We start from the raw sequence: 27,082 nt of genomic DNA, 5'->3' as shown, positions 1-27,082 counted from the left end.
ATGGGATTTAGATCCGGGCTTTGATTTGGCCATTCCAGAACCCTCCCTTTCTTGCTTTTCAGCCATTCCTTGGTGGATTTACTGGTATGTTTAGGGTCATTGTCATGTTGCAAGGTCCACCTTCGGTTGAGCTTCAACTTTCCGACAGATGGCCTCACATTATCCTCAAGCACCCTCTGGTACAATGAAGATTTCATAGTGGATTCTATGATGGTGAGCTTCCCAGGCCCTGATGCAGCAAAGCTGCCCCAAACCATAATACAGGGAGGTGTGATGATTTTCAGAAAACTCGTACACAGTTATTTTTGGTCGAATTTCATTAATTTTTTTTAAGACTACATATATAATGCCATTTAATGCACTGTAACAAAGACATTAAAAAAATGTAATTCATGTTTGAAAAATGACATCATCTAAATGGCGGCCGTTCTTGTCCAAGCATTCTTGCAGACGCGCGGAAAAGTTCCAGCATGTCTCAGCACAGCAGCATCCCTAAGCAGTTCCAGCATTCTTTCTGCGAATGTAAACCGCCGTACGAAATCATTCTGCTGCAGTTCTTGAACCACCATGATTTTGTACACGTGATAATGAAGGTCCAAGTGCAAAATTCGACGAACTGATCTGTCTGACATCCGTAGAGCGTGAGCGTGCTGTACTGCTGACCGACGAGGGCTGGCTTCCACAGCTTGTCGAACCCTTTCGATGTTTTCCGGGGTCCTAACGGTTCGATCACCTCCCCGAGCTGCTCCCGGCCTCACAGATCCAGTTGTCCTGAAGTTTTTTTACCAACTTCAATATTGTGTTTCGAGACGGAACGGCGCCACGTCGACCAACATTGAAGTGAGTACGAAATCTGTGCTGTGTAAGCACCATCGAACTACCCATTTGAATAAACGTCTCAACAACAAAGACGTGATGTTCAATCGTCCACAGCTCCATGGCTACTGAAATGGCGCCTAACAACCAGTAACCAACAGCCATCACGCATGCGCTAGACCCCCCACTTGCATTGTTATACCCAATTCAAACAAGAATTACATTTTTAAAATGTCTTTGTTACAGTGTATTAAATGGCATTATATATGTAGTCTAAAAAAAAAAAAAAAATTGAAATTCGACTAAAAATAATTGTGTATGAGTTTTCTGAAAATCGTCACCTCCCAGCCGGACCCTGTATTTCCACCACCATGCTTTACAGTTGGTATCAGGTTCTTGTGGTCAAATTCTGTCTTTGGTTTTCGCCAAACATGTATTCTGGTACTGTGGCCAAATAGCTCTACCTTTGACTCATCTGACCAGAGCACATTGTTCCAGAAATGCTGGTCTTTGCCTACGTGTTCATTGGCAAACTTTAGTCTTGCCCTGATGTTCTTTCTGGACAGCAAAGGTTTCCTCCTGGCACACCTCCCATGTAGATCAAATTTGTGCAGCCTCTTTCTAATGGTAGACTCGTGCACTTTGATATCAACAGTGGCAAGAGCTGCCTGTGGGTCCCGTGATGACCTTCTGGGGTTCTTAAAGACTTCTTTCAGCATCTTGCGGTCTGCTCTCGGGCTGAACTTGCTGGGGCGGCCTGACCTGAACAATTTGGCAGTTGTTTGGAATTTTCTCCACTTGTAGATGATCTTCCGGACAGTCGAATGACTGATTTTAAATTGTTTGGAGATCTTTTTAAATCCGTTCCCAGACTCGTACGCATCTATAACCACCTTTCTGAAGGCCTCAGAGAGCTCTTTTTATCTAGCCATAGTGACGCTGCACACTTCAACAACAAAGAGCAAACCAAACTAAATGTCTGAGGTTTAAATAAGACAGGTTCCTCCAAGATCCTCTCTGACGATGTTCTCATCATTTGCACCTGAGCTGGTGCACCTGATTCTAATTTTAGGTATTTCAAGGAGTGATAAATGTAGGGGTGTACTTACTTTTTCCACATGCAAAATTTGGATTTAGGTTTATTTAAATTATACAATGGACTACAAAATGTAAATGTTTCATGATAATTGTTATATTATATTAAAGCGCGGCGTTACGCGCACTGCTTGCGAGCAAGGAGGAAGCGGACAAGCGGTAACTTATAAGCGTCTTTATTTCAGGAGCTCACTGTAACACTGGCGCGCTCCGGGCTGCGCGCACTGTGTATATCATGAGGCCACGCCTACCCCTCGGGCGTGGCCACCGCCCACTTGGTGCACGGAATGATGTCACCACGCCAGTGGGCTTTTGTGTCCGCCACACGCGCCCCCCCAGAATTCCCGCGCACCTGGAGGGCCAGTTTGCGGGGCAGACGAATGACCCGGCCGAAGCGCCCCCTGGCGATCGGCGGCGTCAGGGGGGCAGGGATGCCAGTTGGGATGCCCCTGGCTGCCCCTGGGATGGGTGCAGGACAGGGGGGTGGCGTGGTGGCGGGGCTGGGCGGTGCCAGGGGTCCGCCCGCAGGGGGGCGGCCCCGACGTGGGGGTCGGGCCACTGGCGGTGGATGGTCCATGTCGAGGTGTGCCGGCTTGAGGCGGTCTACCGAAACGCGGTCAGGAGTACCGCCGATGTCCAGGGTGAAGTGCTTCGCCCCGGTCTCCAGCACGCGGAAAGGCCCGTCGTACGGGGGCCGCAGTGGTGTCCGGTGGGCAACGTGGCGGACGAAGACGTACTCCGCCGTGCGAAGCTCCGGGGCGACGTGCGTCGGTGGGTGCCCGTGGCATGCCGTTGGCACCGGGGCGAACCTCTGGGCGGTCTCTTGCAGAGCGGAGCGCTGCTGTGCCACGGACCATGGTGCCGTGGAGTCGGGGAGGAACTCGCCCAGCACCCGCAGCGGTTGCCCAAAGACCAACTCCACCGCGGATGCGCGCAGGTCCTCCTTGGGTGCCGTCTGGAGGCCCAGCAGGACCCAGGGGAGCCTGTCGACCCAGCCGCCGTCGCGGAGGGTGGCCCGGAGCGCGGCCTTCAATGAGCTGTGAAATCGCTCACACAGGCCGTTAGCCTGGGGGTGGTAGGCCGTGGTTCGGTGCAGCCGGACCCCGAGCCCCTGCGCGACCGCCCCCCAGAGCTCCGAGGTGAACTGGGGGCCGCGGTCAGACGAGATGTCAGAGGGGGCGCCGAACCGGGCGACCCAGGTGGCGATGAAAGCCTGCGTGACATCGGCCGCCATCGTCGACGCCAAGGGCACAGCCCCCGGCCACCGGGTGGTGCGGTCCACCATGGTGAGGACGTAGGTGAAACCCTGCGAGGGGGGCAGAGGTCCCAACAGGTCCACGTGGACGTGGTCAAACCAGCGTTCCGGCACCGTGAACGGGGCCAACGGGGCTTGGGTGTGCCGGTGCACCTTGGCGCACTGGCACGCGAGGCACGTCCTGGCCCAGCCGCGGACGGCCATCCGGAGGCCATGCCAGACGAACTTGTCGGCGATCAGCCTTTGGGAGGCCCTCGTGCCCGGGTGGGACAGGCCGTGGATGGCGTCAAACACCTGGCGCTGCCAGCCCGCAGGCACGATGGGGCGAGGACGCCCGAGGGAGACGTCGCACAAGAGGGCCATGCCCGCGCCATCGAACGCCACCTCGGTGATGCGGAGGCCCGTGACGGCGGTACGCAAGGTCCGCTGCCATCCGGGCATAGTCGATGCCGAGGTGGACTGCATGGGCGACGGCCCGGGAAAGGCAATCCGCCACCGGGTTGTCCTTCCCCGCGACATGCTGGATGTCCGTCGTGTACTCGGACACGGCCGAGAGGTGACGCTGCTGCCGGGCCGACCACGGCTCGGTGACCTTGCCCATCGTGAAGCTCAGCGGCTTGTGGTCGACGAAGGCAGTGAACGCACGGCCCTCGAGCAGATGGCGGAAGTGCCTGACCGCCAAGTGAAGCCCGAGCAACTCGCGGTCGAAGGTACTGTAACGGCGTTCCGGCGGGCGAAGCTGCCGGCTAAAGAACGCCAGCGGGTGCCAAGCTCCACGCACCCATTGCTCGTGCACCGTGCCCACCACGTAGTCCGAGGCATCGGTGGTGAGGGCGATCGGTGCATCGGGCACCGGGTGAGCGAGCATGGTGGCGTTAGCCAAGGCGAGCTTCGCGCCTGTGAACGCCGTGTCCATCTGCTCGGTCCAGGTAACGTCGCCTTTGCCCGGCTTACTTCGGAGAGCTTCGTGCAGGGGGCGCAGGAGCTGGGCGATACGGGGCAAGAACCGATGGTAAAAGTTCACCATGCCCAGAAACTCCTGCAGCTCTCTGATCGTGCGGGGGCGCGGAAACCCCTTCACCGCCTCCACCTTGGCCGGCAGGGGGACGGCTCCGTGCCTGGTGACACGGTGCCCCAGAAAATCGATTGTGGTGGTGCCGAACCGGCACTTTGCGGGGTTCACAATCAGGCCATGCTGGCCCAGGCGTTCGAAGAGCGTGCGGAGGTGGCATAGGTGCTCTTCGCGGGACGCGCTGGCAACGAGGATATCGTCCAGGTAGATGTAGACAAAATCCAAGTCACGCAGGATGCTGTCCATCAGTCGCTGGAATGCCTGAGCCGCATTCTTCAGACCGAAGGGCATGCGCAGGAACTCGAAGAGTCCGAATGGCATGATGACCGCCGTCTTCGGGACGTCCTCCGGCCTGACGGGGACCTGATGGTAGCCGCGTATGAGGTCCACCTTCGAGAAGAAGGACATGCCCGCCAAACGGGTGGAAAAGCCCTGAATGTGGGGGACGGTGTAGCGGTCGGGAGTCGTGGCGTCATTGAGACGGCGATAGTCCCCGCACGGTCGCCATCCCCGCCGGGCTTCGGCACGATGTGCAGCGGTGACGCCCAAGCGCTCTCTGAGCGCCGAACGATGCCGAGTCGCTCCAGGGTAGCGAACCCCGCTTTTGCCACCGCCAGCTTCGTCGGCTCGAGGCAGCGTGCCCGGGCGTAGACCGGTGGCCCGACGGTGGGGATGTGATGGGCCACCCCGTGCTTGACGTCCCCCGCCGAGAAGGTGGGCCGCGTGAGGGCCGGGAAGCCGGTGAGGAGGCGGGTGAATGCGTCTGCTGCCGGAAGCGTACAGACCAACGTGGCCAGAACCGAACCGTTCGGCAAGCCGCTTGGCAAGCCGCTCGTTGAGCTGGGCAACGCACAAGCGAGCGAGCTGAACGTCTCGGCCTGGACAAGACGTCTGCGCTTGACGTCGACCAGGAGCCCATTAGCGCAGAGGAAGGCCACGCCAAGCAGTGCCATGGGCACGTCGGCGGTGACGAACGTCCATCGGAAAACCTGCCCTCCGAACCGCAGAGAGAGGCAGCGTTTTCCGTACGTACGGATGGGCGTCCCGTTCGCGGCAAGCAGCGTGGGGCCCCCACCCGCGGCGTGCTTGTCTGACGTGCCGGCGGGAATGACACTCACCTGCGCTACCGTGTCGCACAGGTAACGGCGCCCGGAGAAGGTGTCCGTTATGAACAGCAGGCTGCTCGAACAGCCGGCACTCATCGCCACTATTGAGCGCCGGCCCACGCATTTCCCGACCTGTTGAAGGAGCATGGCGGATGACACTGCCGAGCTTCGTGGCCGAACTTGGTGTGGAACCAGCGCCAGGTGGTGGAGATGGAGGAGCGCGGCTGGCTCCGCCAGGCTGGTGGAGTTGGCGGGTTTCCCCACGGTGGTGGTTTTCGCCGCGGCGGTGGGCGGGGCGTGGCGGCGGTCACGAGGTGCGTATCAGCATGCTGCGTATGCTGTATAAGCTGATGCTGTGGATCAGCAGCATCAGCAGCAGCATCAGCAGCATCAGCCACGAGGGCCGTGATGGCCACGCCGACTCTCGCCCGCGTGTCCGAAGCGGCGAAGTACTTGTCCGCCTCGGCTGCCAATGCTCGGGGTTCCGTTAGCCCGGTCCCGGCCAACGCGAGGCGAACCTGCGCTGGAAGTTGGCGACGGAAAAGCACCCGGAATAGAGAACCGGGGGCTTCGTCGCCCAACAGTGACAGCATATGGTCCATTCGGACCGACGGGCGCATGTCACCGAGCTCGGGGAGATCCAGGAAGCGGTCGGCCCGTGCGTCGTCCGTGAGGCCGAACGTGGCTAGGAGTAACCGCTTGAGTGCCTCGTACTTGTGGCCGTCCGGTGGATGGCGAAGGACAGACACAACTCGAGCGGCCGTGCCGGGCCCGAGGGAGGCGACGACGTGGCAATAGCGTGTGTCATCGCCGGTGAGGCGCCAAAGCTGAAATTGGGCTTCGGCCTGGACGAACCAGACTTCGGCCTGAGCCTCCCAAAATTCGGGAAGTTTGATGAAGTTGGCCATGGCAATGGCGTCGCATGTGGAAGGATCGCTCTGGCAGATCCAACGTCAAGGGGGTCACCAGTAAAGCGCGGCGTTACGCGCGCTGCTTGCGAGCAAGGAGGAAGCGGACAAGCGGTAACTTATAAGCGTCTTTATTTCAGGAGCTCACTGTAACACTGGCGCGCTCCGGGCTGCGCACCCGGTGTATATCAAGAGGCCACGCCTACCCCTCGGGCGTGGCCACCGCCCACTTGGTGCGCGGAATGATGTCACCACGCCAGTGGGCTTTTGTGTCCGCCACAATATCACCTTTATCTATCAATATTGTTGAAACTAGGGCATGCCCGTACAAAATTATATCCCGCCCCCTCTATTTACATGAAATGGTTTGGTCCATTCGCAAAGCCAAAGCGGACGGCTTGCGAGTACGGTGACAATCCCCCCCCCCCCCCCCCTCTATTTACATGAAATGGTTTGGTCCAAAGCGAACGGCTTGCGAGTACGGTGACAATCCCCCCCCCCCTCTATTTACATGAAATGGTTTGGTCCAAAGCGAACGGCTTGCGAGTACGGTGACAATCCCCCCCCCCCCCCTCTATTTACATGCAATGGTTTGGTCCAAAGCGAACGGCTTGCGGAGTTTGGTAAAGAAATCGCCATAGCTCGGTAACTACTTGTCCGATTAATTTAAAACCTTGAAAAGGCACATCCTCGGGTCCCCAGCAATATACCTGGCAAGTTTCAAGTATATCGGACCGGTAGTTGTCGAGAAACAGCGGTCGCATACAGACACACACACACACACACACAGATTACTGGAATTATAGATAGACTAGGGCATGCCCGTACCATATATATATCGAAAAGTATATCCCCCCCCCTCTATTTACATGAAATGGTTTGGTCCATTCACAAAGCCAAAGCGAACGGCTTGCGAGTACGGTGACAATCCCCCCCCCCCCCCTCTATTTACATGAAATGGTTTGGTCCAAAGCGAACGGCTTGCGAGTACGGTGACAATCCCCCCCCCCCCTCTATTTACATGAAATGGTTTGGTCCAAAGCGAACGGCTTGCGAGTACGGTGACAATCCCCCCCCCCTCTATTTACATGAAATGGTTTGGTCCAAGGCTTGCGGAGTTTGGTAAAGAAATCGCCATATCGTGCACAAACGCACAGGAAAGCGAAAGAATCGCAAATTAGTTTTAATTAGTTTTAAAACATAGTTTAACGCCCGAGCGAGTTTAACGCAATCGCAAATCGCATCGCAAAGCGAAAGAATCGCAAATTAGTTTTAATTAGTTTTAAAACATAGTTTAACGCCAACATAGCGCCAACATAGTTTGCCGACGGGAAATAAATGAATACGCTCTCAAATGTGCCGTCCGAGGCAGAGTCTGTTCGCCACGTTCGGCACACGTGATAGCTCGCTGCTCTCTGATTGGTTGAATCGTTTTTTGGACATAGCTCGGTAACTACTTCTCCGATTAATTTAAAACCTTGAAAAGGCACATCCTCGGGTCCCCAGCAATATACCTGGCAAGTTTCAAGTATATCGGACCGGTAGTTGTCGAGAAACAGCGGTCGCATACAGACACACACACACACACACACACACAGAGATTGCTGGAATTATAGATAGATGAAGATCAAATATCTGTATGTTGAAATATGTTGAAAAAGTCAAAACTTTACATGGGGTGTACTTACTTTTTCACGTGACTGTATAACATTTGAACCTGGATTCTCTGCATCTTGTCCGAGGAGCTCAGATGGGAACACGAACAGATGGTAACAAACATTACTTCTGAGAATGGTGTTGTCCCAAGTCCCACCACAAACACCTTGTTGGATTATTCTCAGTTAGGTCTTCTCTCTGCAGACAGACGGTTTTCTATCCCATCACATGGCCTTTGTTCTGTCCATCTCCTGCCAGGAAGCCGAGTCCATGACCAACTGACTCAACAAATATGCTTCTTGCCTCGTGCTCTTCATCTCATCTTTCAATCATCTCATTCATCATTGATTTATTCTTTCCCCAACGCACACCTCATTCTCTACAACCCTCACCGACACTCTCTTTCCATCCTGTTCATCGTTTTTTTTCTACCTGTTTACTTTATTCTCGATTCGGCTCATCTGGAATCTCGACTTCTGAATAAAAATACAAATTAATACAAAAATTCACTCGATCTATTTTCTATTTTTAATTATTTACAATTCTTTTCCAGATTACTTGTTTTGATTTGTAAAAATGTATTAATTTAACAATATTCTCTCCTCCAAGAATTTCTAAAACTGATGTTTTTCCTTTTTATTCCAAGGCTCGAGACCATGTCAGACTTTAAATCTGTGAAGAGGACACCGCTCCCAGTTCTGGACTTCTCGAAGGAGGAGAAGAACGTGGACGGGCTCATCACACTCAATAAGAACTTTCTTGAGAAGATACAGAGTGAGTGACACAAACTGGACATTTTATAAAGAAAATAATAAGGGAACACAAAACGTGGCACAAATATGAAAGAGAAACAGGAAGAGACTAGAACGGCACTCATGGGAGAGTATCCCTCTGCCAGGTGAACACTTTACCTTTTGTATCCCAGAGTAGACACGGCAATGACAATACAGAATCACATTTAATCAAAATCATCCATCCACAACTTTTTGACATATCCTGCTATATATCGTTTTTGGCCCTATGTCCCAATGGTGAAGAATCACTTTAAAAATTCTACTAGCTGGATACGGATCCGGACTTTCACCAAAATTGAATTGTTTCTTCCTTCTCATAAACACAACCTGTCCAACAAGTTTCGTCCAAATCCGTCCATAACGTTTTGAGATATCCGGCTGTGTATCGTTTTTGGTGTTATCTCCCAATGGTGAAGAAACACTTAATAAATTCTACGAGCCGGATCCGAATCCGGATCTTCACCCAAATCTAATCATTTCATCGCTGTCACATACACGACAGCTCTGCCAAATTTTGTTTGAATCCGTCCACAACTTTATTGAGATATTTTGTTCACAAACGGACAGACAGACAGACAGACAGACAGGGGTGAAAACATAACTTCCATCCACCTTTAAAGATTCTAGAAAAGGAACAAATGATAATATTTTTATTATGTTCCAAATCATGGCTCACGATGAGTGAGGTTACAGAGGGCAAAACGCAAACATGGTTTCAGTGGGGAAACAGGTGTACACAACAGGTAGATGCAACAAGCAAGGTATCCAACGAACAGGAGAAAACTAAAGATGGGAGGGGAGGAAACATGTGAAACCACGGGACTTGGGAGAGGTGGGGTTCACAAGGGCAGAAATATTTGCAGGTAGTGATGGGAGATGTCACAATATGTTGGTGTAACACGTACTTGAAGTTTCTGGAAGGAAAATTTGGATTGAATCGTCTCCAGAAAGCAGTTCCACAAATCAGATAAAATGTCAGATATTTGCGGTAAGTCGAGATTTTGGGAGTTTGATCAGAAGGAAATACTGTAAGAAGGGATTCATCCTCGATATATTAGAGATGGTCGGAGATCGAAGAGAGCAGAGGGATCAAGAATGGAGGAAATGGGGTAAAAAAAATCACATAAACAACAGGCATGAAGAACTAATGTAACGTGTTAGATGGGGTGATGTAATAGACACTGGGGAAAACGGCAGTAAAATCCTGAATCAATTCATAAATATACCTTTAAATATTTATTCAAATTGAATCAATTATAAACTTTAACACTATAACACAAATCACCTTCATAATACCTTCAATAACCATGATATATGTCGACATCTAGCAAGAGATTTATTTTGGTCGTGACCCCGAAGCCGTTCTATAAAGAGGGAAATAAAATGGAAGAAAAAGGAAAGAATGAAAAGGAGGAAATATGGAATTTTAAATAATCTGTAAATGGAGCGAAGAAGAAGAACCCTGTTCCCGTTTCCCTTCACTTCCAAAGATTTCTCAAGTTGTTCTGATCCAGCTCCACCTTCTCCGGATGCTCCACCGGCCCCTCTGTGGAAATTATTAGAGATTAACAAAAACTACAAGATGTGAAATTTTCTTGTTTCATGCTTTTGAAGATGTTTTTATCCTGTAGCCAAATATCTAAACATGTCCAGATACATTCAATGCACCCCCCCCCCCCCAATGCCAAATAAATATATCGTACATGCGCAGTACTGCATAAGTGTACTTTGTGAAACCCATCCATGGAAACAATCATCATGGGGTCATCGGCCCCACAAATATCAATATCGTTGATGATGATGATGATGATGATGATTAGAGGGAGTGCCACGTGAGAGGGTGAAGAAGAGGCCACCGATACGCTTCTGGAAGATGCCGATTGATGCTGTGGTCTACGGTGATCAATAAAGCCTCCATCTCCGCAACTGTGACTCATCGTCGTCTTAGTACAGTGTAGTCATGTTGGTACAGTGGAGTCATGCTAGTACAGTGTAGTCGTGTTAGTACAGTGTGGTCGGGTTAGTTCAGTGTCGTCGTGTTGGTACAGTGTCGTCGTGCTAGTACAGTGTCGTTGTGCTGGTACAGTGCGGTCGTGCTAGTACAGTGTCGTCGTGTTAGTACAGTGTGGTCGTGTTGGTGCTCGTCGTTTGTACAGTGTCGTCGTGTTAGTACAGTGCCATCGTTGGTACAGTGTAGTCATGTTAGTACAGTGCAGTGTTAGTACAGTGTCGTCGTGTTAGTACAGTGTCGTCATGTTAATACAGCATCATCGTGCTAGTACAGTGTAGTCGTGTTAGTACAGTGTAGTCGTGTTGGTACAGTGTAGTCATGCTAGTACAGTGTAGTTGCGTTAAACTTCCAGATTTTAAAAATGATCTTTAAATTGTTTATATTATTAAAATTGAAGTAAATACTTGAACACGGCGTGGAGTATCATGTTCTATGAAGTCTCAGGTTTGTCAAGTAATTAATTTGAGCGATGGAGGATACACCGTCTGGAGCTTGATTTGGAGGCCATTTTAATTTGCTTTTGCTCTTCGTCCCACCTAAAATCTCGTTTTCATGTTATCCTTTCCTATAGGTTGGAATTCCAGCAGGGATTCAGGAAATCAAAGTGTTGTGATTGGAAAAATCGGTGATGACGCGAATGAGGAAGTAAAATATGTTCTACTCCCGAAATATAAATTTCCAGGAAATAACTTTCTTACATTCCACGTATTCCCTCTGCTTCTGAAGGTGGATGGAGGTTGTATTTTCACCCTTGTCTATGTGTCTGTCTCTGTCTTGTTTGTTTGTCTGTGAGCAGGATATCTCAAAACGTTGTGGATGGATTCGGACGGAATCTTGTGGATAGGTTGGGAGTGTGACGAGGCCGAATTCATACGATTTGGTGAAGCCAAAAACGATGTCCCGCATACCACGATATTTCAAAAAGTTGTGAATGAGTTTTAACAAAACTTGGTGAATGAGTTGGTTGGGTGCGACAATAACAAGCTGATTCGACTTTGGTTCAGGTCTGGATCCAGATCCGGTCTTCAGTGGATACAAAACATAAACTGTTCAGCCTGGTGGAGGTATGTGCTCTACCAGGTGCCGTGCTAGTTAATTTTGTTATGATAAGGAAACATTATGGGCCAGAAATACAAGACTAACATCATTTAAATCATTTTTCATAAATTGTAAAATTCATAACATGAAATCCACAAAGTTGTAATCCGGGATTGTTGGCGGATCGGCCCGTGAGGGAGAGAAATCTTATTTTGTGCAGAAAACAAACATTTTACAGGTGAATGAGGTCATTAGTTGAGATTGTGAGGAACCAGGACATGAACTTGGTGTTTGTGCAAAATTTAACATCCAAGTCGATGTTACTGATCATTCATTCATTCATTGTTTTATTCTTCTCATGAAGTGTAATTGTAAAGGTTTTGTAAAAGTGGAGAATCTTTATGTAAAAGTTGTTAAAATGAATTCTGTGCAGTGAAGTGTTCACGGATCATCATAAACGTAGCAGAAACTTTTGGTTAATATTTCCAGGTGTTGAACATGAAACACACACACAGTGATTACACAGTGATGCGTCATGTGGAACATGTCAGATGGATGAGGTGTTCTCACTTCCATCTTCAAATAATTTATTCATTCTTATGATAAAAACAACTGATCAATGAACATTATGAAAGGCTGGACAAAATAATTCAGTCATTTCCATTTTGGATCGATCAACCATTGGGTCAATCCAGGGAAACTAAAAAAATAAAATAGGACCGCGGGTCCTGAAGCTCACCTGGATTAGGAGCAACAGTCGCTCAACCCCCCACGGACCCTCTCAGACTATGATATGTTTAATGCTGTGAACAAACTTTGGTACATCATGGGTGATGAAGGTTGTGATCAGGTTTTTCAAAATTGTGTGTGTAGTTTCGGAGAAGAGAGCAAATACCTATTTGGGGGGTCAAACCCCCCATAGTTCCCCTTATTGAGCGCAGATTTTGATGTGATTAATTCACCTTCATGAAGCATCAGATATGAAGCTCATGTCCAAACTTAGTGTTTGGTTCAAGCGATAATGACTGAAGTGTTTTCATACTCAATCACTCCCTCACTCCCTCCCTCACTCACTTCCTCACTCCCTTACCTATGGACAATGTTGTACCTTGAATCATTCACATGCACCTTGAATAATTCGCATGTTCCTGGAATCATGTGATGTTTAATTCCAGTGAAGAACGAAAGATTCATTCTATCTTGTGGAGAAAACGAATTAGCGATCACTCGATTTTAGAACATTAGAGGGAAATGTAAGAACAATGTTGTGAAATTTCCTTCATTCATCAATTAAAATTATGTTCAATTAAATTCAAAAAAAAATTCAAAATTCAAATTCAAAAAAACATCAATTAAATTCAAAATTTCCTTCATCAAAATTTCCATTTCTCTTCCCCCATGTTTGTTGTATTTAGATTTTTCGTTAAAAGATAAAATAAATCTTCATAAACAAAAAAACAATAGAATTTCACATCTTGTAATTTTTGTTAATCTTTAATCATTTCCACAGAAGGACTGGTGGAGCATCCGGAGAAGGTGGAGCTGGATCAGAACAACTTGAGAAAACTTTGTAAGTGAAGGGAAATGGGGAGGGGGTTCTTCTTCTTCCTTCCATATACAGATTATTTAAAATTCCATATTTTCTCCTTTTCATTGTTTCCTTTTTCTTCTGTTTTATTTCCCTGTTCATATTTTCCTTCACTCTATTCCACTTAGTTATTTTCCAACTCGATTTTCCCTCTTGTCAAGTGTCACAAAACCCAAAGTTTGTTTCATTGAACGATGTCCAACCAGGAGGAGGGGATAGTCCAAACTTGTGTTTGCTGATTAAAGGCCTTTCTTAATCCCCATCCTGTCCTCCCTCATCTCTCATCCCCCATCCCCCATCCCCTTCCCTCTCTCTCTCCCTCCATCTCCCCCACTACCCCATCCCCCTCTCTCCTCCCCTCTATCTTCGCCATGACCCCATCCCCTCTCTCTCCCCCACTACCCTATCCCCCTCTCTCTTCCCCACTACCCTATCCCCCTCTCTCTCCCCCACTACCCTATCCCCCTCTCTCTTCCCCACTACCCTATCCCCCTCTCTCTTCCCCACTACCCTATCCCCCTCTCTCTCCCCCACTACCCCATCCCCTCTCTCTCCCCCACTCCCCATCCCCCTCTCTCTCCCCCACTACCCCATCCCCTCTCTCTCCCCCACTACCCCATCCCCTCTCTCTCCCCCACTACCCCATCCCCCTCTCTCTCCCCCACTACCCTATCCCCCTCTCTCTTCCCCACTACCCTATCCCCCTCTCTCTCTTCCCCACTTCCCCATCCCCTCTCTCTATCCCCACTACCCCCATCCCCTCTCTCTCTCTTCCCCACTTCCCCATCCCCTCTCTCTCTTCCCCACTACCCCATCCTCCTCTCTCTCTCTCTTTCCCACTACCCCATTCCCCTCTTTTCCTCGTCCTCCCCTTCTCACCAACGATCTAATCAGAACAAAATCTTTCTTGACAAATACTGCTTCGTTCTGAAACATAATCCGGTATAAATTGCTCGTTCTTCCCAGATTATATTTGCAATCCTGAAGGAACTTGTAAGATATTTCCCAATCTCTCACATAAACATCTTACATCAACAAACATTGTGGAATCATATATCTATAATAATAAAAGTGTGTGTGTGTGTGTGTGTGTGTGTGTGTGTGTGTGTGTGTCCGTCCCCCATCTCCTCCATCACTCCAAAACCATGAAACGTACCACCCACAAACTTTGCATACATACTTCTCCACCTCCAAGGGATTACATGAATGAAAACTGGGTGTTTGTGTTTGTTTAAGATAATTTACACTAGCAGGCTTATCTTTGGTCAGCCTGCGTTCAGGTCGCTCAGCTTGGGGTCTTAATTCCCCCCATTTTGTCCACTCAATTCAAGTATGCCCTGCGTCAGAACAGATCGGTTTCTGTGTAATAAAGCTTGCTTGAACAGCTTGGTAAGCACACTCCAAGCAGCTTGGTAATGGGTGTAACACCCCTGCTCCCTCCTCAGATTGAGTCTATTTTATTTCGTTCCTTCCTTTCAAGAGTAAAAACTATGGGCAATACACCTGGCGCTCACCTGGAAGAATAACCAGTATGCTGCACTGACTAAAAGTATTTTAAACCAATTACAATGGTTGCCAGAAGACAGGACAGCAGGTAGAATCATACTGACATAATCAATAGACTTCAAACAAACAAAAACAAGTACAAATGCATTCAAAGTGCACCGCCCCATGCCAAATAATTAAATATGCTGCAGCGCGGCATTGCCGGGGTGCCTCCGGCGCCCTGCAATACCGCAGTGCAGCTCATTGAGGCTGCATTGGGAGGGAGAGGTGTACACTAATTGATTGATTAATTGTATAATTAAAATCAATAAAAGATTATCACAAAATATTTTCATAATCAATTGGCTAATCGCATAACTAAACCACTAGTGCTTCATCCGAAGATGTATCTTTTAGAAATTTAATTAAGTAAGTCATTTATAAAAAATTAAATAATTAATTGATTACTCAATAAATAATTAATCGATTAATCAATAAATAATTAAGAGATGAAATGATTAATCAATAAATCAAAAATATCCTTGATAGCCACATCACTTGGTCACTCATGTCCAAATATTAGCTTCCCAGCTCAAAAGGTGCCTGAGATATTGGCCAAATGAGAAAGAAGATAAATAAATGATTAATAATGAAAATAAATTATTAATCAATTCGGTCAGCGAACACATAAACCACCACCATTTCATCAGAATCTGTAAGTTAAAAAAAAATTTTTTGGGGTCATCAATCAAATAATGAAATAATTAATCGATTGATTGATTAATTAATTAATTAATAAATCAAAAATAGCCTTTGCAGCCAAATCACCTGGTCATTGGCATGTCCAAATATCAGCTTCCTAACTCAAAAGGTGCCTGAGTTAATGGTCAGAAGAGAAATGAAATTTAATTAATTAAATAAGTACTTAATTAATCGCTAATAATGAAATAACTCATCAATTAATTGATTAATCAAAAAACAAAAAATACCGTTTTTGAAAAAGGACTTGCTCACTATTGTGCCGGAATTTCAGCTTCCTAGCTCAAAGGATGGCTAAGATATCGCCCGGACAAACAAGAAAGAAAACAAGTACACATACATTCAAAGTACACCGCCCCATGCCAAATAATTAAATATGCTGCAGCGCGGCATTGCCGGGGCGCCTCCGGCGCCCGGCAATACCGCAGTGCAGCTCATTGAGGCTGCATTGGGAGGGAGAGGTGTACACTAATTGATTGATTAATTGTATAATTAAAATCAATAAAAGATTATCACAAAATATTTTCATAATCAATTGGCTAATCGCATAACTAAACCACTAGTGCTTCATCCGAAGATGTATCTTTTAGAAATTTAATTAAATAAGTCATTTATAAAAAATTAAATAATTAATTGATTACTCAATAAATAATTAATCGATTAATCAATAAATAATTAATAGATGAAATGATTAATCAATAAATCAAAAATATCCTTGATAGCCACATCACTTGGTCACTTATGTCCAAATATTAGCTTCCCAGCTCAAAAGGTGCCTGAGATATTGGCCAAATGAGAAAGAAAATAAATAAATGATTAATAATGAAAATAAATAAATAATAATCATAAAAAAATTAAATTGGTAATCAATTTGGTCAGAGAACACATAAACTACCACTATTTCATCAGAATCTGTAACTTAAAAAAAAATTTTTTTTGGGTCATTAATCGAATAATTAAATAATTAATCGATTAATTGATTAATTAATAAATCAAAAATATCCTTTGCAGCCAAATCACCTGGTCATTGGCATGTCCAAATATCAGCTTCCTAACTCAAAAGGTGCCTGAGTTAATAATGGTCAGAAGATAAATGAAATTTAATTAATTAAATAAGTACTTAATTAAACGCTAATAATTAAATAACTCCTCAATTAATTAATTATTCAAAAAACAAAAAATACCGTATTTGACAAAGGACTTGCTCACGACTGTGCCGAAATTTCAGCTTCCTAGCTCAAAGGATGGCTGAGATATCGTCCGGACAACCAAGAAAGAAAACAAACAAGTACAAATACATTCAAAGTACACCGCCCCATGCCAAATAATTAAATATGCTGCAGCGCGGCATTGCCGGGGCGCCTCTGGCGCCCGGCAATACCGCAGTGCAGCTCATTGAGGCTGCATTGGGAGGGAGAGGTGTACACTAATTGATTGATTAATTGTATAATTAAAATCAATAAAAGATTATCACAAAATATTTTCATAATCAATTGGCTAATCGCATAACTAAACCACTAGTGCTTCATCCGAAGATGTATCTTTTAGAAATTTAATTAAATAAGTCATTTATAAAAAATTAAATAATTAATTGATTACTCAATAAATAATTAATCGATTAATCAATAAATAATTAATAGATGAAATGATTAATCAATAAATCAAAAATATCCTTGATAGCCACATCACTTGGTCACTCATGTCCAAATATTAGCTTCCCAGCTCAAAAGGTGCCTGAGATATTGGCCAAATGAGAAAGAAAATAAATAAATGATTAATAATGAAAATAAATAAATAATAATCATAAAAAATTAAATTATTAATCAATTTGGTCAGAGAACACATAAACTACCACTATTTCATCAGAATCTGTAACTTTAAAAAAAAAATTTTTTTTGTCATTAATCGAATAATTAAATAATTAATCGATTAATTGATTAATTAATAAATCAAAAATATCCTTTGCAGCCAAATCACCTGGTCATTGGCATGTCCAAATATCAGCTTCCTAACTCAAAAGGTGCCTGAGTTAATAATGGTCAGAAGAGAAATGAAATTTAATTAATTAAATAAGTACTTAATTAAACGCTAATAATTAAATAACTCCTCAATTAATTGATTATTCAAAAAACAAAAAATACCGTATTTGACAAAGGACTTGCTCACTACTGTGCCGAAATTTCAGCTTCCTAGCTCAAAGGATGGCTGAGATATCGCCCGGACAACCAAGAAAACAAGAAAGAAAACAAACAAGAAAACAAACAAGTACACATACATTCAAAGTACACCGCCCCATGCCAAATAATTAAATATGCTGCAGCGCGGCATTGCCGGGGCGCCTCCGGCGCCCGGCAATACCGCAGTGCAGCTCATTAAGGCTGCATTGGGAGGGAGAGGTGTACACTAATTGATTGATTAATTGTATAATTAAAATCAATAAAAGATTATCACAAAATATTTTCATAATCAATTGGCTAATCGCATAACTAAACCACTAGTGCTTCATCCGAAGATGTATCTTTTAGAAATTTAATTAAATAAGTCATTTATAAAAAATTAAATAATTAATTGATTACTCAATAAATAATTAATCGATTAATCAATAAATAATTAATAGATGAAATGATTAATCAATAAATCAAAAATATCCTTGATAGCCACATCACTTGGTCACTTATGTCCAAATATTAGCTTCCCAGCTCAAAAGGTGCCTGAGATATTGGCCAAATGAGAAAGAAAATAAATAAATGATTAATAATGAAAATAAATAAATAATAATCATAAAAAAATTAAATTATTAATCAATTTGGTCAGAGAACACATAAACTACCACTATTTCATCAGAATCTGTAACTTAAAAAAAAAATTTTTTTGGGTCATTAATCGAATAATTAAATAATTAATCGATTAATTGATTAATTAATAAATCAAAAATATCCTTTGCAGCCAAATCACCTGGTCATTGGCATGTCCAAATATCAGCTTCCTAACTCAAAAGGTGCCTGAGTTAATAATGGTCAGAAGAGAAATGAAATTTAATTAATTAAATAAGTACTTAATTAAACGCTAATAATTAAATAACTCCTCAATTAATTGATTATTCAAAAAACAAAAAATACCGTATTTGACAAAGGACTTGCTCACGACTGTGCCGAAATTTCAGCTTCCTAGCTCAAAGGATGGCTGAGATATCGTCCGGACAACCAAGAAAGAAAACAAACAAGAAAGAAAACAAACAAACAAGAAACCAGAGTGAAAACTGAGTACTCTCTTTCAGCGTGCGTCACTGCCGAGCCCCCTTTGGTGCCCGGCAATGACGATTTGCAATGCCTGGAGATGGCATAGGAAAGGAGCGGTGTACAACAAGAAACCAGAGTGAAAACTGAGTACTCTCTTTCAGCGTGCGTCACTGCCGAGCCCCCTTCGGTGCCCGGCAATGACGATTTGCAATGCCTGGAGGTGGCATAGGAAAGGAGCGGTGTACAACAAACAAGAAACCAGAGTGAAAACTGAGTACTCTCTTTCAGCGTGCGTCACTGCCGAGCCCCCTTTGGTGCCCGGCAATGACGATTTGCAATGCCTGGAGATGGCATAGGAAAGGAGCGGTGTACAACAAACAACCAGAGTGAAAACTGAGTACTCTCTTTCAGCGTGCGTCACTGCCGAGCCCCCTTCGGTGCCCAGCAATGACGATTTGCAATGCCTGGAGATGGCATAGGAAAGGAGCGGTGTACAACAAGTACAGATACATTCAAAGTACACCGCCCCATGCCAAATAATTAAATATGCTGCAGCGCGGCATTGCCGGTGCACCTCCGGCGCCCGGCAATACCGCAGCACAGTTCATTGAGGCTGCATAGGGAGGGAGAGGTGCACACTAATTGATTGATTAATTGTACAATTAAAATCAATAAAAGATTATCACAAAATATTTTCATAATCAATTGGCTAATCGCATAACTAAACCACTAGTGCTTCATCCGAAGATGTATCTTTTAGAAATTTAATTAAACTAGGGCATGCCCGTACAAAATTATATCCCCCCCCCCCCCTCTATTTACATGAAATGGTTTGGTCCATTCGCAAAGCCAAAGCGGACGGCTTGCGAGTACGGTGACAATCCCCCCCCCCCCCCTCTACTTACATGAAATGGTTTGGTCCAAAGCGAACGGCTTGCGAGTACGGTGACAATCCCCCCCCCCCCCCTCTATTTACATGGAATGGTTTGGTCCAAAGCGATCGGCTTGCGAGTACGGTGACAATCCCCCCCCCCCCCCTCTATTTACATGAAATGGTTTGGTCCAAAGCGAACGGCTTGCGGAGTTTGGTAAAGAAATCGCCATAGCTCGGTAACTACTTGTCCGATTAATTTCAAACCTTGAAAAGGCACATCCTCGGGTCCCCAGCAATATACCTGGCAAGTTTCAAGTATATCGGACCGGTAGTTGTCGAGAAACAGCGGTCGCATACAGACACACACACACACAGAGATTACTGGAATTATAGATAGATAAGTCATTTATAAAAAAATTAATAATTAATTGATTACTCAATAAATAATGAATCGATTAATCAATAAATAATTAAGAGACGAAATGATTAATCAATAAATCAAAAATATCCTTGATAGCCACATCACTTGGTCACTCATGTCCAAATATTAGCTTCCCAGCTCAAAAGGTGCCTGAGATATTGGCCAAATGAGAAAGAAGATAAATAAATGATTAATAATGAAAATAAATAAATAATAATCATAAAAAAATTAAATTATTAATCAATTCGGTCAGAGAACACATAAACCACCACCATTTCATCAGAATCTGTAAGTAAAAAAAAAAAAATTTTTGTCATCAATCAAATAATTAAATAATTAATCGATTAATTGATTAATTAATTAATTAATTAATCAAAAATAGCCTTTGCAGCCAAATCACCTGGTCATTGGCATGTCCAAATATCAGCTTCCTAACTCAAAAGGTGCCTGAGTTAATGGTCAGAAGAGAAATGAAATTTAATTAATTAAATAAGTACTTAATTAATCGCTAGTAATTAAATAACTCATCAATTAATTGATTCATCAAAAAACAAAAAATACCGTTTTTGACAAAGGACTTGCTCACTATTGTGCCGAAATTTCAGCTTCCTAGCTCAAAGGATGGCTGAGATATCGCCCGGACAAACAAGAAAGAAAACAAGTAAAGAAACATTCAAAGTACACCGCCCCCATGCCAAATAATTAAATGTGCTACAGCGCGGCATTGCCGGGGCGCCTCCGGCGCCCGCCAATACCCCAGTGCAGCTCATATAGGCTGCATTTGGAAAGAGAGGTGTACGCAAATTGATTGATTAATTGTATAATTAAAATCAATAAAAGATTATCACAAAATATTTTCATAATCAATTGGCTAATAGCATAACTAAACCACTAGTGCTTCATCCAAAGATGTATCTTTTAGAAATTTAATTAAATTAATAATTAATAAAAAATTAAATAATTAATTGATTAATCAATAAATAATTAATCGATTAAATGATTAATCAATAAATCAAAAATATCCTTGATAGCCACATCACTTGGTCACTGTCCTGTCCAAATATTAGCTTCCCAGCTCAAAAGGTGCCTGAGATATTGGCCAAAGGAGAAAGAAAATAAATAAATGATTAATAATGAAAATAAATAAATAAGAATCATAAAAAAATTAAATTATTAATCAATTTGGTCAGAGAACACATAAACTACCACTGTTTCATCAGAATCTGTAACTTAAAAAAAATATTTTTTTTGTCATTAATCAAATAATTAAATAATTAATCGATTAATTGATTAATTAATAAATCAAAAATAGCCTTTGCAGCGAAATCACCTGGTCATTGGCATGTCCAAATATCAGCTTCCTAACTCAAAAGGTGCCTGAGTTAATGGTGAGAAGAGAAAGGAAATTTAATTAATTAAATAAGTACTTAATTAATCGCTAATAATTAAATAACTCCTCAATTAATTGATTAATCAAAAAACCAAAAATATCCTTTTTGACAAAGGACTTGCTCACTACTGTGCCGAAATTTCAGCTTCCTAGCTCAAAGGATGGCTGAAATATCGCCCGGGCAACCAAGAAAGCAAGAAAACAAACAAGTACACATACATTCAAAGTACACCGCCCCCCTTCCAAATAATTAAATATCTTACAGCGCGGCATTGCCGGGGCGCCTATGGCGCCTGGCAATACCGCAGTGCAGCTCATTGAGGCTGCATTGGGAGGGAGAGGTGCACACTAATTGATTCATTAATTGTGTAATTAAAATCAATAAAAGATTATCACAAAATATTTTCATAATCAATTGGCTAATAGCATAAATAAACCACGAGTGCTTCATCCGAAGATGTATCTTTTAGAAATTTAATTAAATAAATAATTAATAAAAAATTAAATAATTAATTGATTAATCAATAAATAATGAATCGATTAAATGATTAATCAATTAATCAAAAATATCCTTGATAGCCACATCACTTGGTCACTGTCATGTCCAAATATTAGCTTCCCAGCTCAAAAGGTGCCTGAGATATTGGCCAAATGAGAAAGAAAATAAACTAGAATTGCCACTTTAAAACTGCTGGCAGTGATGACCGGTTTACTCGCACCCACTTTTGATGCAACCCCACTGTTGATACAACCCCACTTTTGATACAACCCCACTTGTGATACAACCCCACTTTCATTGGACATGCTTTGACACAACCCCCTTGGATACAACCCCGACACACACACACACACACACACACACACACACACACACACACACACACACACACACACACACACACACACACACACACACCCCCCCTACCCCCTCCCACACACACACCCACACCCCTCCCCCCACATGCACACCTTTCCAAACACACACCCACACACACACACACACACACACACCCACAGACACACATCCCTCCCCCCCCCCCCACACACACACACATCCCTCCCCCCACACACACACACACACACACACACACACATCCCCCCTACACACACACACACACACACACACACACACACACACACACATGCACACACACATACACACATCCCCCCTAACCCCACCCACACCCCTACCCCCAAACACACACACACACACATACACAACCAACCCCCCCCCCCCCCACCTACACACAAACACACACACACATCCCCTCTACACACAAACACGCTTATTTTTCAAGATAAGCAGGTTGCAAGGTCAGACATATATATGGTGGCGGCCAGCGCAAATGGGCCACTGTATTTTCGTGTATTACGTACGCGCTTTGATGGGCGGGGCGTATGGTGTTCATGAAATGGTCAAATGCGGAAGTGCTGGAAGCAGTTGCGATGGTGTCGCACGATCTCTTCTCGCGGTCCACAAGATTATCACAGAGAGGTGCAGCTTCCAGCGTTTCTAGATCTGATCCAGGCCTATCCAACGAGACCAGTCCCAGCATTCTAGGCCCAATGGTTGTCTCAGACGGACCCGACAACGGACGTGTTTGTTTTAACTCGAGCCGATTCGATCAGAGACGTGCTGGCGAACATAACCAGTCATATATTTTGAACGCGTGGCTCGATTTTTACAAAATAAACTTTTTCTTGCAGGGCTTAACCGTGCGCTGACAACGATACCGAGTTTGACCCTGAGAGAGCCGTTTTGCGCCGCAAAAGCGCCTTGTTCCCCGTGATGACCATGTCGTGCTGCATAAATTATCATATATTACCGGCGGCGCGTTCCACGCTAGAACTGCCATTTGAGTTTGAGAACAAGTCAGAATAGTCAGAATTTGAGCAAATCTGTTTCATTCGTTTGTTAATATGCCTCAGCTATTGACAAATCTAGAATTATAATTTTTTTGGAGGTTGAAATGACCGCGGGAGATCGCGTTATAATGATGACGTCCTGGATGGACATCTTCTTCTTCAGTCCCTCATTACTTTCAGTGAAATACGATCGAGTTAAAAATAGTCAGAATTTGAGCAAATCTGTTTCATTTGTTTGTTAATATGCCTCATCTATTGACAAATCTGCAATTATAATTTTTTTTCAAGTTCAAATGACCGCGGGAGATCGCGTTATCGTGAGCACGTTATGGAAAGACAAAATGGTGTGTTTCTTCTTCTTTGAACAATAAAGACTTATAGCTTCGCGACCGTACATCCAATCATCTTGAAATTTTGCATACTTGTTACTCTTCATAACTTCTACTACAGTATGAAGTTTCACGTCGATCAATAAAGCGATTCAAGAGATATCCATTTTTAAAAAAAAAATCGTTTAATTAACGATATCTGCCAAACCACGTGACCTATCGCAAATTCTAAAATGACATTTTAGTCGACTGACATGCTGAACAGATCTGTGAATTTTCTCCTCGATTGGATCAAAAATGAGGGAGGAGCTACGTTTTAAAGGTTCATGCTTTAAACCGTCATAACTCTGCAACCATGTGTCAGATGACGTCGCCCTCGCTGACTTTTTTGTTCGTCATGGGCATGCGATTCTGCGTGCAAAGATTGGCCTCGATCTGTTCAGCCGTTGCAGAGAAAAAGGGGTTTTCGTGTTTTTCACGAAAAACAAGATGGCGGCCGAACCACGTGACCTGCGACGTCATAGTTACCATTAAAATATTCTACAGACTGAGTCCCTCCTATGGTGAAAATTTTATCTCAATCGGCCCTATTATTGCAGAGAAAATGTTTTTTAAAGGAAATTAAAACTGAAAATGGCAATCGCACTGATGTCGGATGATGTCATGGCCTGCGAGGACAAAATGGTGTGTTTCTTCTTCTTTCAACAATAAAGACTTTAGCTTCGCGACCGTACATCCAATCATCTTGAAATTTTGTACACTTGTTCCACCTGATGAGAGCTACATTGCCTTAAAAATTCAAGTCGATCCATGCAGTGGTTCAAGAGTTACAAGCTTTTTAAAATTTAACTTCCATTATTTATTGCGGCCAAACCATGTGACTTAAAAAAACGTCTCAAGTAACGATTAAACATCCCCCCATGAGGAATATTTGTGTAAAGTTTCCACTCGATACCTCCACAAATTATGGAGGTGATTCCATTTCTAGTTTGAGATTTGAAAACGTCATAACTCTGAAACCACGTGTCCGATGACGTCGTGCTCGCTGGCTTTTTTGTTTGTCATGGGTATCCGAATACGCATGCCAAGTTTGGGCTCGATCCGTTCAGCCGTTGCGGAGAAAAAGGGTTTTTTGTGTTTTTTCACGGAAAACAAGATGGCGGCCGAACCATGTGACGTATGACTTCGAAAATTTTCACAATCTGAGTTTTTTTTAACGAAGCATCTGGGGGAAAAATCTCTTTTTCAGGGGAGAAAAACTGTGTTTGACGAATTCTAACCTCTTAACGTTAGCATTTTTGATATACTCAATACACATGTTTTTTGTTCCCATTGCAGAGTTCTTTAGAATGAGCCATTCCTCAAATTTTTCCATTGAGCCGTTTCGGAGATACAGAGGGGCAAAGTTGAAGGTGTTTTACAAGATGGCGCCCATACCACGTGACCTATGACGTCAACATTAGCATTAAAAAATTCTTCGTGCCTAGCCGATCATTTGATGAAAATTTCCTGTCAATCCGACCAGCGGTTGCTGAGAAACTTAATTATGAAGTTTTCAGAGGTGCAAAATAGGGTGGAAGAATAATAAGAAAAACTCTAGCAGTAATAATAGGTTACTCTCCATTTCATGGAGAGTAAACCTAATAAATGATTAATAATGAAAATAAGTAAATAATAATCATAAAAAAATTAAATTATTGTACACCGCTCCTTTCCTATGCCATCTCCAGGCATTGCAAATCGTCATTGCCGGGCACCGAAGGGGGCTCGGCAGTGATGCACGCTGAAAGAGAGTACTCAGTTTTCACTCTGGTTGTTTGTTTGTTTGTTTGTTTGTTTGTCCGGACGATATCTCAGCCATCCTTTGAGCTAGGAAGCTGAAATTTCGGCACAGTAGTGAGCAAGTCCTTTGTCCAAAACGGTATTTTTGGTTTTTTGATTAAACAATTAATTGAGGAGTTATTTAATTATTAGCGATTAATTAAGTACTTATTTAATTAATTAAATTTCCTTTCTCTTCTGACCATTAACTCAGGCACCTTTTGAGTTAGGAAGCTGATATTTGGACATGCCAATGACCAGGTGATTTGGCTGCAAAGGTTATTTTTGATTTATTAATTAATCAATCAATTAATCAATTAATTATTTAATTATTCGATTAATGTCTAATTTTTTTTTTTTTTTAAGTTACAGATTCTGATGAAATGGTGGTGGTTTATGTGTTCTGTGACCGAATTGATTAATAATTTAATTTTTTAATGATTATTATTTATTTATTTTCATTATTAATCATTTATTTATTTTCTTTCTCATTTGGCCAATATCTCAGACACCTTTTGAGCTCGGAAGCCAATATTTGGACAATGACAGTGACCAAGTGATGTGGCTATCAAGGATATTTTTGATTTATTGATTAATCATTTAATCGATTAATTATTTATTGATTAATCGATTAATTATTTATTGATTAATCAATTGATTTTTATCATTTTTTATTAATGACTTATTTAATTAAATTCCTAAAAGATAAATCTTCGGATGAAGCACCTGTGGTTTAGTTATGCTATTAGCCAATTGATTAAGAAAATATTTTGTGATAATCTTTTATTGATTTTAATTATACAATTAATCAATCAATTAGTGTGCACCTCTCCCTCCCAATGCAGCCTCTTTGAGGTGCACTGCGGTATTGCCGGGCGCCAGAGGCGCCCCAGCAATGCCGCGCTGTAGCATATTAAATTATTTGGCATGGGGGCGTTGTACTTTGAATGTATCTGTACTTGTTAATCAATTTGGTCAGAGAACACATAAACTACCACTATTTCATCAGAATCTGTAACTTTAAAAAAAAAAATTTTTTGGGTCATTAATCGAATAATTAAATAATTAATCGATTAATTGATTAATTAATAAATCAGAAATAGCCTTTGCAGCCAAATCACCTGGTCATTGGCATGTCCAAATATCAGCTTCCTAACTCAAAAGGTGCCTGAGTTAATGGTCAGAAGAGAAAGGAAATTTAATTAATTAAATAAGTACTTAATTAATTGCTAATAATTAAATAACTCCTCAATTAATTGATTAATCAAAAAATCAAAAATACAGTTTTTGACAAAGGACTTGCTCACTACTGTGCCTAAATTTCAGCTTCCTAGCTCAAAGGATGGCTGAGATATCGTCCGGACAAACAAACAATAAAGAAAACAAACAAACAAACAAACAAACAAACAACCAGAGTGAAAACTGAGTACTCTCTTTCAGCGTGCATCACTGCCGAGCCCCCTTCGGTGCCCGGCAATGACGATTTGCAATGCCTGGAGATGGCATAGGAAAGGAGCGGTGTACAACAACCAGAGTGAAAACTGAGTACTCTCTTTCAG

At 43.5% G+C, this 27,082-nt stretch overlaps 1 protein-coding gene across 1 annotated transcript in view; it reads left to right on the top strand.

The window, feature by feature from the left end:
* The window catches only part of LOC137419631 (E3 ubiquitin/ISG15 ligase TRIM25-like), a 43,062-nt gene that overhangs the window by 10,590 nt on the left and 5,390 nt on the right, over window positions 1-27,082 (top strand). The window contains exons 5-6 of the mRNA XM_078786792.1: window positions 8,555-8,682; window positions 13,262-13,321. Coding sequence (XP_078642918.1) covers window positions 8,555-8,682; window positions 13,262-13,321 — 188 coding nt within the window. The remainder of the gene's footprint in view (window positions 1-8,554; window positions 8,683-13,261; window positions 13,322-27,082) is intronic.

Source organism: Myxine glutinosa, chromosome 1 (assembly GCF_964187855.1).
Source record: "Myxine glutinosa chromosome 1, kmMyxGlut1.1, whole genome shotgun sequence".
NCBI classification, from domain to species: Eukaryota; Metazoa; Chordata; class Myxini; order Myxiniformes; family Myxinidae; genus Myxine; species Myxine glutinosa.
The sequence above is the reverse complement of the archived record's forward strand: the minus strand, read 5'-3'. Positions and strand labels throughout refer to the sequence as shown.